General features: G+C 41.3%; 1 protein-coding gene across 1 annotated transcript; it reads left to right on the forward strand.

Annotated features, from left to right (window-relative positions):
* The first annotated feature begins 9,769 nt into the window (after positions 1–9,769).
* LOC133442561 (olfactory receptor 1E16-like) lies at positions 9,770–13,699 on the forward strand. Its single transcript, XM_061720567.1, has 3 exons — positions 9,770–10,680; positions 11,615–11,633; positions 13,610–13,699. The coding sequence occupies exons 1-3, from the start codon at positions 9,770–9,772 to the stop codon at positions 13,697–13,699; spliced, it is 1,020 nt and encodes a 339-aa protein (XP_061576551.1).
* The last annotated feature ends 493 nt before the right edge of the window (positions 13,700–14,192 follow it).

Genomic DNA, 14,192 nt, shown 5'->3' on the forward strand with positions numbered 1-14,192 from the left:
GCTTAGTGGTTAGCACTGTTGCCTCACAGCAAGAAGGTTCCCGGTTTGACTCCCAGGCCCACCACGGTCTTTCTGTGTGGAGTTTGCATGTTCTCCCCGTGCTTGTGTGGGTTTCCTCCGGGTACTCCGGTTTCCTCCCACAGTCCAAAAACATGCATGCTAGGTTAATTGATGATTCTAAATTGCCCGTAGGTGTGAGTGTGATTGTGTCTGGTTGTTTGTCTGTATATGTGGCCCTGCGATGGACTGGCGACCTGTCCAGGGTGAATCCCTGCCTCTCGCCTGAAAATAGCTGGGATAGGCTTCAGCAGACCCCCGTGACCCTGCAAAGGATAAAGCGGGTATAGAAAATGGATGGATGGATATTAACAGTCAGCGACAAAGGGTAGATTCTTGCAAAGGCACGTCAACTAAAACAGCCCATCAGCATCCAGTTCCAAAAGGAACCCCACCTCTCACAGTCACCCACAGACTGAAATAACACCTTCTTTTATTAATTATATGCATCTGACAGCATGTTTTTTATTTTATTCTTCTTCTTGATTTGAAGGGTGGCGGCGCCCTAGCGCCCTCTAAGAACCAGCCGCCACTGCTTCTTACAATACTCGGGGACCAATTTGCTTATGATGCCTACCGATACACTCGCTCCCCGCAGCTTGGTCCTGAATGCAGTCTGGGAGATGCTGTCCCTGGGGGAGGGGCAAGGGGACGGTGAGGGGGAGGGGCCTGGGGAGGAGGGGGGGCTTGGGAGTAGCTCCTTGGGGGAGCAGCGAGCTGATGGGCTGATGGACTCCACCACTCCTTATGAGAGGAGCTTTGCATGTCTCTTGTGGCGGGCTGAACAGAAGAGGAAATGATAATGATGTTCAGTATCACCGATTTCCTTCACGATCCGATATTGAGTAGAATTCATGCTGGTATCGGCGATACCGATTCAATACTGATACATTGTGCAAATACACTTTATGTATCTAAAAAAAAGTTGGTGTATTTTAGATAGCTTAAGGATATCAGAGTCACTTATTTGGCTATCTATTTTAAAGGGGACCTATTATGGCATCTAATGTCTATTTTAAACAGGCCTTGAATGTCTTAAAAACAAGCTTTTGATTGTTTTTGCTAAATAAAGCCATGTCTGCAGCCTCCCATTCTCTAACCTCATTATCTATGCGGGATTCTGAGTGGGCGGGGCTATGATAATGAGGCTCTGTGCTGATTGACTGCCTGAATGACGCGATACACCGCTACGAAAAAATGGCGGAAGCTCCGGCCGGCGGAGTTACCGTGTCCTCACTGCACAGGATGCGAGCGAGCGTCAGCGACAAAATCAATTCCATTGCTTTATTTCCTATTCGACTGTCCTAACTGGCCGCAGCGCTGCGCAGCGCGACACGCCGTTTTGAGCTGAACATTTGACCGACGCCCTGCTTTATTTTCTTCCTGTCGCTCGCGTTGAAAGTCGGTTAAAAGCGATATAGGAAAGTCATGGATGAGGAACAGCTGATCCAGTTAGTTGAAATGAGACAATAAAGTGGCAGCTGGCTGGAGGGAGATTGACAGAGAGCGTCCGATGTCACACAGTGCGACACGAAAGTCGGACGCTCACATGCAGTTACGCGGTTTTATAGTTGTGTGTGTGGTTTGCATTTTGGTTACTGTTAGAAAGCCCACACTGCTTTTGTTTACTAGTTCATAGTATTTTATATTATTCATTTTTTCTATGTGTATATTTAATTGTCCTACGTTACTGGACTCACCAGACTTTACCAACGGTCCCTGAACGCACAACAACCGTTACGTTCCGACGCCGTTAAACGAAGGCAGTTTACTTTTCCTTCATGTGGCTGCCGGTGGTGCTGATGGTGCTGTTTTCTTCGTCCGTTTTAACCATCCGTCTGTGTTTTTGAGTTTTTACTGTGTGTAGATGCCTAAAGGTGAGCTTAAATGACATTATAAGGTGAACTGAGCACCAGCATGTTTATCCGTTCACACTTTGTTGAAGCTACAGTTAAATTGCTGTTATGTAATATATTAGTTATGCTACTATGTTCATATCTATAGTTTATAAACCTCTTTGGAGGTGGTATGTTAATATTAATTGGTAATTTGCTGTAATATTTGACTAATGAAACATGTATGTTATGTTATTTACTTTGTATACTGGTTTCAGTATATTAATACGTTTTTCTCTTGTTTGTATTGTTACAGACCACAGTTAATTAAACTCATTTGACCTGGAAATCCGTATCCGTGTCCTTTAACTTGGGCACACATCCATACCTTGCCGCTCTAAACCAGATATTTCCTGGAGACCCCAATTCTCCTTTTTATGGTCCTTCGAGCCGGATTAGAATACCAACCAAGGTATGGAACCTACATATACGGATGCCGGAGCTGAATCTGAACCCCAACGTGCCTCACGGAGAGAACGATGCCCTCCAGCGTACCTGGATGACTATGTGGTTGCAACTCTCCCTTTTCAGGGACAAACCCAAACCACACAACCGGTTCTTTCCTTCCAATGTGCACGCAGTAAGCTAACACGCTCATCCCAGAGGAGCTCCAGTTCCAGGTCAACACGTTCAACACGCTCGTCGGGGAGCTGGTTCCCCGCCAGGGTCCTCTCAGAACTGGAAACAGCCCAGCTCGAAGAGCGACTGAAGCAGATGGAGCTGGAGGAGATGCAGCAGCAGCTTGAAGATGACAGACAGGCCGAACTTGAATGTCAGAGACTACAAGCTCAAGCCAGAGAGGCCCAACAGCTACAAGAGGAAGCCCTTAGAGCCCGAGAGTCATTAACCAGACAACTGGAACAACGGCGACAACTAAAGAAGAGAGAGAATGAACTGGTGATAGCCAAAATGGTTACTTCTCTACTTAAAGAGAAAGCACAGGATACTCATGGCATCAGTGCCTCACCTCCTCCCTCAGATGATGGAAAAGCAGGCATGACTCCAGCTCTTCCGCCAGCGTCTATGGCCCCGCCTCCAGCTCTACACCCGGCTTTGACTCAAGCATCTGTGGCCCCACCTCCAGCTAAGTGGGCGGTCTAAAGGGAAGACCAAAGAGATTTATGGATAAAGTAAAAGAGGACATGAAGTTAGTTGGTGGGACAGAAGAGGATGCACAGAGATGACCCCTGAAAGAAAAAAGAAGAAAAATCTCAGATGAATAAAAAAGGTTGTTTTTTTACCATGACATTGTTTATTTAAAGGAGCTTGAGGCTCCTTTTAAGAAATGAGACTCTCTAGCGCCACCCTTCACCACGACGGCCGTTGGGGGTACTGCAGCCAACAGCGAAGCCGCAGCCCAGCGCGGGAAATTCGGGACCGAATTGCAGCACATTTTGCAGCACACAGCCTGTTCAAGGCAAAGGAGAGATACGCTAGAGGGCTCATTCTTTTGGGTTTGGAACGCTTCATCTGACATTATTACTAGAAAACTTAAAATGTATATGGATTTTTTTCATAAATCTTGCCACAATCCGGCCTCAAGCTCCTTTAACAAAAAAAATGAATCAGAAAAGAAAAAAATTTGTGTTTAATTCCAAGTACCCCTTTAATCATCTGCCCTTGATAAATTGATCCTCAGAAGGCATGCAAACTTTTATAAAAGCATGTGTTTTGGCATTTTGCTGATCTGGAGTATTCAAACGTATTCATACACAGTGCTAAGAGGGGAGGACATTAGCAATTCACTCAGGGAGGCTGCTACACGTCAGTCTAAATATTATTACAAAACTATTTCCCAAAAATGTCCCAAGTGACAGCAACCTTGGCAGGAACATCTCAGTTTATTTACCCCAAGGTCAGCCAGAGAATAGTCAGAGAAATACAAAAAACCCTAGACCCAATCTCAGACCCAACAGGTGAGATTAAGCTTTCTAAATGTTAAAGTTCATGACAGTAGATGCAGACTGAACAGCTATGGTGTGTTTTGATAGGTTGCCGGGAAAAAAGCCTCTTATGCTTAAAACGCTTTGTAAAAGTTTGGAGAACTGCATCTGAACAAAGCAGGTGTCTATGGACACAAAACACAAATTGAGTTGTTTTACTTCAACTCTACACCAATTTGGCTAAAACCAAACATACACTTGTACCCACCATTGTGCTTGACGATGGAGGGCTGATGATTTGGGGTTGTTTTGCAACCACAGAGCTCAGCTAAAGCTTGCTCAAAACTGGGTCATCCAACAAAACAGTGACCCAAAGCACACCAGCAAATAATAATAAAATAAGAATAATATTTAAACTACACTACAGGTGGATTGTTCGTTATATCTTTACACACAAAAAGCTTTGATTTAAAGAGAGGTTGCTAACTAGCATATGACTTTATCTCTAACAAAGAAGTGTTTGAGGTTGATGTCTTCACCATTATGTATTATCTGTGTAAATATTTCTTATTTTACATAATTTGCCAACTAACAGTCATTACAAAAAATAAGAATCACTACTTATTGCTTTAATATATGATTACTTATCGGGTATTACGTATGTTCTGGGTGATTGTACTGTAAGGGGATTAAGCACCATGTCCCTAATATATATTAGGGACATGGTGCTAATATAAAGTAGCTGTATTGTATTCATTGCCTGGTTTAACAGTAAAAAGTTTTATTCATTGCTTGTTGCCAGAGTTGCTGGTTGTTTCAAACTAGTGATACTCAAAAGCAACAAAAGAAATGTCTCTCAGGATGGAGTTAATTGGACCCTCATGCCTGGTGACCTCAGGTGTTTTAATTAAAGTGAACCTCTGGGAGTTTGTATCCCTGATCTCACCATAGTGAATTCTCATCTGAAAACAGTCTTATGCAATGTTTTATTTTCCACATGAACATTTCTACAATCACTTTCTTCCCATACATAGTTATTCCAAAAATCATGTTTAATTTATTACATTTTAAAAAACTAAACTAATAACCATTGAATATCTGTATATGCCAAGTCAAGCTTTGTTGATTTAGATCATAAAATACAAATGCTACAAAAATAAAATAATGCTCCATTAAGAAATATATGTACATAAGACCTAAACACTCAGTAATGTCAATTTTTTTTTTAAATTTAAAGATTCAAACAGAGCATGATTCAACCTTAATTTTCTCTGATACTTAAAACTTTAAAATCAAGGGTACAGAGTACAGGCATCCAAGTATTATTTGAGAACAGTAATACTGTTATTTATTTATTTGTGTATCACAAAGTGAAATTACTCCAGAGAGAGTAAATTTAAAGTGTAATCAACAAACCTTAAATATTACATCATTGTCTATTTTGCACTTTAATTGTACAGTACCTCCTATTAAAATACACCCCCCCCCCCCCCAAAAAAAAAACACTCACACATGATGTCATTCTTATTATATATTAACCATACTCAAACTGTCTCTATGATGAATACATTCAACAGTTATGGAAGCCACAGAATACAGTACATTGTCCTGCTTTCAAGCTTCAGATAACTTTAATGAAACACTAAAGATTGTGCGATGAAGAAATTCCCTGAGATAAAATAAAGTGTGTGCCTTGAGACTTAATTAAACACTGGGGATATTAACACTCCTTCCCTAATATCAATTAAGCACTCATAGGGTTTTTAAAGAGCAGTTGTTTACTCAAGTGGGACTGATAATTAATTTGTGTCATTAAGTTAGTGTTTCTCCCATTAAGTTATCATGAGGTGAGTGTACTTTGTTATCCATCAGCATTACACCTGTGCGGAGCCTGTGTGGGCAGGTCACAAAGTCACCCCATTTAAGGTACTATCCAGTCAGAAACATTTTTATATACTATTGAATTTTTCCAACATGCTGGCTCGGTATTGTCTGTTTTTGTACTCTCCTGCCAGAAACCGAAAAGTTCTGCGAGATCTGGAGTTTTTGAATGAAGTATGATTTATGTTGATGAAACTTCAGCAGTAAGACTGAATTTAGAGTTTGGCTGCATAAAGTATAGTTGATTGTTCTTGTTCTTCAGCTGCTGGCTCAAGGATCTTTTGACAGAGTGGTGACCCTTACAAAGGGCTCACACACTATTGCTGCATTAACACTCGATAGATACTTGCCTTCATCATACAATAAACAACTGATAAAATCTCATCCTGCTTGCGACACAAACAAATTGCGGTCTTTGAAACTGTCAATACCAATTCATTGGCATAGCATTGGCATAGCATTGGCATAGCATTGTGTAGCTGCAATTTGATTGGCTGACATTCAAAAGGAAGCAACGCTCCCTCCAGGACACACAGAACCTACAACTGAGTTCAGGAAAGTTTGACATCGCACATTCAAAATGAACGGATGCTAATGCTCAGGATGCTTTCAGCACGTACAGATTAGCCAACAGTTGCATCATAGCTATCCGTGGAATCTTAACTTTCAGGTGAAAGCAGGACTTTGTTCTAACCAAATAGGAACTGTTCACCAGTATTGGTTCTCTGCGGTACAAAGCATTATCATCTTTTCATGACGTATTGACTTAGCACATAGACAGACTCAGCTTTTTTCTTGTTTCTTTGGTGTCTTGCACTCCATGTTTATATTGCATCATGATTCACGTGATTAAAAATAAATGGTGTCAATGATGTCTATAGGGTTTCCACTAGCCCCTCATCTCCTTTTATGGAGCTGGCCATTTGCGAATAGCAATAAACGAGCATTACTGCCACCTCGTGGTTGGCTGTGCTATAGTTCTATTGTGTTCATTATGTCTTCAGATAGATATCCTAAAGTTTCTTTTTTCCAGACAAAGTTCCGACTTCTTACCTGGGCTGTGCTATTTTTTTCAGTCAAAGTTGGCGCTACAGTGTAGTGGAAACACGCTGGCTGAAGGAGCCAAGGAGACGGTCGGCCCTGTTAGAGGATCATGTCTGGAAAGATTTACTGCTAGTGGAAACGCGCCTTATGTGATGGTGGCTCTGGTACCACACATGCTCATTAGAAACATTCAGTTAGAAAACTCATGTAGTGAAAATGTTTGATACACTTCACTTTACATAGGCTACACTTTGATACACCAATCAAGTATCATTTATCAGGCTTCTGTAGTGTTACAGGGGTAAAGAACTTAAAGGAGCCGTCTGTAAGAAATGGCCAAAACTGGTACTGCAGTCACTTTCAAAATATTGTTGAGCGGCGTGTACCCTCCCCCTCCTCCCCCCGACCAGAGGTTGCCAGGTAGGCTGCAGAATGCAGCAGGAACGTAGGCTGCCATGGCTGCGATAATTAGAGCCGAGCTGGCAACCCGGATGCCGAAACAATACTGACTTGGTGATTGGGAGATAGGTGGAGGGTGGAGCTTCAGAAACAATTCTGACTTGGTGATTGGGAGATAGGTGGAGGGTGGAGCTTCAGAAACAATACTGACTTGGTGATTGGGAGATAGGTGGAGGGTGGAGCTTCAGAAACAATACTGACTTGGTGATTGGGAGATAGGTGGAGGGTGGAGCTTCAGAAACAATACTGACTTGGTGATTGGGAGATAGGTGGAGGTGGAGCTTCAGGCCAAAACAAAAAATGACAACATAAACATCAGTTGAGGGCTGCAACTCCTCTTTTTAAACTGGAATATCCTGGCTTGAGTGCTGTTGTCAGTGACATAAGTATTTGAAATGAACATGATTTTTAAATGTCTGTTGACATATCGGGGTCATTTTATGATTCGTTTTATTATTGCTCTTACATACAGCTCCTTTAACCCCTCTTCATAGAATCAGCGCCAACAGGTGGGAACCAGGGAGGAGGTGAGATTGCTGTTTGAGAGTAGTATATACTTCTAGGCTGTTTCTCAATAAACATACTTGTGCGCACTTGACGTTCTTGGGTTCTTGTGAAATAACACCGTCAGCAGCCGAAGTACTGTCCCAATCTTAGGGACGCATCTGAGCAAGAACAGAAGAAATACTCAGATGTCACACCCATCTTATCGAGGATGCATCCAGCAAAGGCTTGTGCAGACTTGTGATGGCAAAATAGCCCAGAATGCATTTCGCGCCAACAAAGGAAAGAAATAGACGAGGCAAGAGGAGTAGGTTTAAAGTTATAACTTTATTTTTGTTTGACAGAATGTAGTCTTAAGATGTTTTCATGGGTGAATATAGTTATTATAACTTTCTTTATAACTTTACTACAAATATAAAGTATTTTTTTATTTTTTTTTATTTTCACTGCTACCGAACTTTATTTAGAACGAGGCAAACATACAAAATCAGAAAATCCATTAAAAACACATTGAATACAGTGTTGGTTATAAAGGAGTTATGTATGGAGCATTTTCAGTTCATTTAGCGTTTCAGGTGTTTGTTTTATATAACTAATTAAAATGTAAACATTATGTGTACAGTGCTACACTTGCTAGCATGTTAGCTCAGATGTGACGTCAATGTGGACACAAGGCTGCTGTTCCAGTTTCAGAAGGAGAGAGAGGCTTTGTCGTGTCCTTCAAAGAACGTTCTCCCAACTCATACTTGTCTAGTATGGACTTCGGAATAACGCAAGTCTGTTTGCTTTCTTGAGAATTGAGAAACGACCAAAGTTCCTTTTATAGGTCAAAGAACAAATTGAGTGACTGGACTAAACCATTCAGAGGAGTGAATGTATGCATGCACACACACTGCAGAGATTATCTGCCTGAATGAACTCCTAGGGGTCACATCATTTATGAAGTCCCTGACTCTTGAAACACTTCACTTACAAAACATACTTGGTTTCAATCAAGTATAATTTCTCAGGCTTACTGCACATAGGATGTGGGTTGGCTGTGATAAACGTCAAATGTCAATGAAATTGACAAAAAAAAATGTTTTCCTGGATGTTTCACTTTATTTTTCAGTAAATATCAAACAATACACAATGAAATTAGTCCTCTGGTTTAAACCCATAACTAATTGTAGTAGGCTGCCATTTTTCCAGTAACTGGGGTGCAGTTAAGAGTTTAGGTGCCTTGATCAGAGACCTACAGTGGCTCACCTTGGTTGCCATGGGGACTTGAACCTGGGCCCTCCAGCCTACGTTTGTAGACACTAGGCTAGCACTCCCCCACTCCTGTTTTTTTATTTTTAATTTATGTGATCATGAATTAAATTTCACATGATTAAATACAAATTACAGTTACATCTCTGCAAGTATTCTGAGATGCTGTATCAGTTTGAATGTTGATGTCGAAAGGACTTATGATGGCCTTGGCAGCACAAATGATGGTTCTCTCTGTGACAGAACCATCACAAGAAAGTAACACAAGAAAGTGCAGTAATGCGTCCTGCCTTGATACTTTATATACTGTGTACATATACTTACTTATATATATATATAGTAAGTAAAATAAAAATGTACCAATACAGCTGAAAAATGTATGCTAAAGCACAATATTCTCATAGTGTTAAAAGTTGGGAGTTACCTTTACAGTAGGTATTACTTATTAACTGTTATCATAAAATCCCTTAGAGAGCAGAGAAAGGATGGACAACAACCGCATCGTCATCCCAGGGTGTACTAAAAGTCTTTTTAAGCAGTGAAGAAGCAGGTGAATCAGCAGAATATTCTCTGCCTTGCCTGTGGAAAGTATGTGCAGACTGGTGTTGGGTTTCTGCAGAATATTTAGGAGTGAAAGAGTTAAATATTTATCTGGCTACTCAATAAACAATGGATATAAATATTGCTATTACCAGTGCAAATACAAGTACTTATTAATTTGTTAAATATTTTAAAATGTTTTATCACTAATATGTTTTGTGCTTTTTGTTGTTTTAAGAGATTGTCTGCCGCATCATGTCAGAGGGAAATCGAACCAGTGTGACTGAATTCATACTCACTGGATTCCCTGGACTTCATCCGGAGTATTATGGCCTGGTTTCAGCTGTATTATTTGTGGTTTATTTAATAACTGTGATAGCAAATGTCGTAATTCTGTTCTTATTTGCAACCAACCACAGCCTTCATAAGCCAATGTATTACATAATTTTAAATCTGACTGTGTGTGACCTTCTCTTCAGTACAACAACTTTACCTAAAATCATCAGCAGGTACTGGTTTCAATCGGGGAATATTTCCTTTTTAGCTTGTTTTGTCCAGATGTACCTTGTTCATTATTTTGGCTCAGTGAATTCTTTTATTCTCTTCTTAATGGCATTTGACAGGTATTTGGCTATCTGCCATCCTCTCAGATATTCAAATATTCTTAAAAACAGCACCATACTTATTCTCACTATTACTGCATGGGTTGTTGCCATTGCACCCTCTTTAATGATGGCTATTAGAGCGTATCCTCTTCCTTACTGTGCCTCCAACATTATCAATCACTGTTACTGTGATCACATTGGTATAACAATACTCGCCTGCACTGACAGGACCCCGTATGCCTTTCCTGCTTTTGTGTGTGCAATGGTTGTACTATTATTTCCACTGGCATTCATCGTTTTCTCCTATTGTTCCATACTAATAGCAGTGAGTAAGATAGCAGATCTGCAAAACTGCTTCAAATCTCTGTCCACATGTACTACTCAGCTCATAATAATATCACTCTATTATTTACCTAGGTGTTTTGTTTATTTAGCCAGCAATGTCGGCATCAGATTCAGTGCTGATGTGCGAATTGTGATCATCATGTTTTACAGTCTTGGTCCCCCCATGATCAATCCATTCATATACTGCCTAAGAACTAAAGAGATGAGGGAGTGCTTGTGGAAGCAATTTTATCGACGAATCAAGCCACAAAAATCACAGCTTTTAACTATTAGTTAAGTGGTACATCAGTCTTTTATTGAAAGAGTTTGCATGTCCCCCACTGGAGTACATTATTCAAATTGTAGCAATACTACTGAAGAAACAAGTTACAAAAAAGACTAGTTTCAAAATTAGTAAGTGATAAATCAGTGTATAATAAAAAAACATACACCCTAAAAGAATACATTTGTCAGGGTTTTGAGTTAATGTCACAGGTTTTTACAGTGTTGGTATTTAAGTTTCTGTTTGTGTTTAAGTTGTGTCTTGACTTGACCATGTTCCCATCTGCCCTGATCGTGTGCACTTCTGTCTCGTCAAGTCTTTTGTGTATATCTTGTCTCACCTTTTCTTTTTTTTATTTAGTTAAATAAAATCACGTTTTTTGGAACTCCTGCCTCCTCGGCTCCTGCATTTGGGTCCAACTCAGCCATCATCGTGATAGCATTAGCCAAATGTTGTGTTTAATAAATAGTGAATTTCCTGCCTGTTGTTTAAAGCTTATTTTAAAGGGGACCTATTATGGCATTTAATGTATATTTTTAACAGGCCTTGAATGTCTTAAAAACAATCTAAAGCTTGTTTTTCCTACATAAAACAGAAATTCAGCCTGTGGGCCATGTCTCTAGTTTTACCGCTTCTAACCCCTTTTTTGTGAGTGATCCTAAGGAGCGGGGAGGCTATGATAATGAGGCTCTGCGCTGATTGGCTGCTTGAATGACGTGTAGCAGGGGAGGGCACAAAGCCTTGCTCCGGCCAGAGCAGCGGCTGCGTACACTATTAAAGTGTGTCCCATGCGAGAAGCTTCTGCGACAAAATAAATTCCATTGCTTTATTTTTTTTGTATTATACTGTCCTAACTGGCCGCAAGTTTAACGGTTTGTGTGTGGACAGAGAGCGTCCGATGTCACGCAGCTCGACGAGATAGTCGGACGCTCGCATGCAGTTACACACACTGTTTACAGATCTTAAAGCCTGATTTATGGTTCTGCGTTAAATCGACGTGTACCCTACGCCGTAGGCTCTGCGTTGGTGTAACGCGGAACCATAAATCAGCCTTTAGTTACCTTGTCTTCACACAGGAAGATTTAATTGAATTCTAAACAGTTACACCACACTTATTTACTCCGATTGCTAATCATTTCATTTGTTACAAATGGTAACTTTATTGTTAAAAAATAAAACGTAAGTTGTATATAAATAACATGTATGCACTATTGCTGGCTCAAGGAAGGACCGTGCATTTATTCTGAAGGTGTCTGAACAGCTTCAGGTGCTTGGAAGATCTGAAACCATAAACAGAAGAAAAATGTATTACGGTACCCGTCGGGGCTCCTCACCGGTCCGGTCCAGTGAGTGGCCCCGGTGCTCCGGAGCACTCACTGGCCATTTCTTCTCATAACAGTGAACACCATTTTAATGAGTTTCCAAATTAATGTGTTTCCAAATTGTTTGCAAATGAATCAGTGAAAAAGAAGACCTTAAACGGCTTAACATCCTCAAAGCCAAACAACTCTCAAGGTGCGTAAAAGCACAGGGTTGTCATTGTCACATTTCCCTTTTTAGTCATTTGTTCTGCTGCAGATATGCCATGACTGCAGGCAAGCTCGTCCATTACTTTTTTCTCCTTCAACTATTCTTTTCCAATGTGCTCCTCTAAGTTGCCACATGGGTTATTTATGTTATTCTATTTTTTGGAAGGTGTTGCTGGCATGAAATGCAAAATGGATTTATACAATGAAGCAAAATTAAGTTAACAAGACAGTGTGAAATCGTTTGGGTTTGTGCTGCTTGCAATAAAATTAGCCGAAGGAATTGTGTATCACTATTTTATAGTAGACCAGTAGATGCTCCAGGTCAGGTTATCATCTAAGTCCATGCCCAAATACCAGAAGTTGGAGACCATCTCCACACAATCCCATGCTTTGCACAAAAGCTAAATCCACAATTATTTCCTTTGTCTTAGCGCTTTTCCATTTCACTTTTTTGCAATAGAAAAACAAAACTCCGAGTTTGCATAGAAATACCACTGTGGGGTGGTGCTGGTGGGGTCAGTGTTTCTATTAAACAGTGTTTTTCTTACTATGACTTTAACTCTTCCAGTTCTCTCCCCGTACCTCTCTGTATCTTGTCCTGCTAGACTTCTCTTCAGAACAATTAAAAAGAAGATCTTAACTTTGAAGATGATGGACGACATTATCGCTCTCAAAGCGAGCAAAGAATCAATTCAATAGCTCCACTAATGAAGTGCCACCATTGTCCGGTGACAGTCTGCTCGATCTGTAGGTTGTTGCACTTACAGCAGTCCTCTGTCCTCCTCTTTTTTTTTTTTTTTTTTTTTTTTTGGGGGGGGGTGGGGTGACGAAACCGGCACGGAGCCAACCAAAACAATAACAGCAATCGACCTAAATCTTGAGATCTGATCGCAGTCTGAGCTAAGCTACCGCTACCTAAACCCAAAAACTAGAGAGCCAGCATGCAGGTGAACAAGCCAGTGTGTATGTCTATGTGTGTGTGTGTATGTATATGATCATGTGTGTGTGTGTGTGTGTGTGTGTGTGTGTGTGTGTGTGTGTGTATATGCATGTGACTAAGTGACTGTGTGTGTGTGTGTGTGTGTGTGTGTGTGTGTGTGTGTGTGTGTGTGTGTGTGTGTGTGTGTGTGTGTGTGTGTGTGTGTGTGTGTGTGTGTGTGTGTGTGTGTGTGCGCGCGTGTGTGTGTGTGTGTGTATAATAAACCAAACAAAGCTCCACCCCCCACGGCGCGGGAAGAAGCAGCCAGGGATCCCGCGGCGGCGGACCGCAACCCAGGCAATCCCCGGCCACCTCTGTCCTCCTCTTGTGTGCAGCCTTTGTGTCTCTAATTCACCTTCTCTGGCTGTGCTGTAGCGCACATTGGCCTCAGACCTGAATGCAGTGTTCCTCTCCCTGAGCAGGAACTGCACCTCTTTGGTCATCCTGGGCTTTCTGTTTGGATAAGCTCTGGTCTGCCTGTCATGGTTATAATGTCCAAGCAGAACTTCATGTAGTCCAGGACTGCTCCAGGTCGTGATGCTTAAACAAGCCCCAGTCCTGCAGCTGCTGAGACACCCATTCAGGCCAGGTCTTAACATGTCTGTAAGTGACAGGAGCCCTTTTCCAGAGGGGAATGTATGTTGGTATTAGGAACAGGGAAATGTGGTCTGACTGTCGCAGATACGATAGTGTCCTAGCACTAAAGCCCCGCTTGATGTTGAAATAGAATCTGTCCAGTCTTTTGACTCCCCTTGTGGTATTTGACATGTTGATGCAATTTTGCCAGTGCGGTTTTTAAACCAACATGGTTTAGATCCCCTGGTACAATGAGAACAGCCTTAGGTTACATTTTCTGCTGGCTGATGATGCCGGTGTCATGTTACAGTCCAAGCAGTTGGATAGCATTATCTTCTGGGGGAATCTACACAGCAGTAAAAAGGACAGCAGTAAGCTCTTG

This window comes from Cololabis saira, chromosome 4 (genome assembly GCF_033807715.1).
Source record: "Cololabis saira isolate AMF1-May2022 chromosome 4, fColSai1.1, whole genome shotgun sequence".
NCBI classification, from domain to species: domain Eukaryota; kingdom Metazoa; phylum Chordata; class Actinopteri; order Beloniformes; family Belonidae; genus Cololabis; species Cololabis saira.

Bases quoted from the DNA above. Each gene is read 5' to 3' on its own strand.
- LOC133442561 (XM_061720567.1), top strand. From the start codon at position 9,770: ATGTCAGAGGGAAATCGAACCAGTGTGACTGAATTCATACTCACTGGA.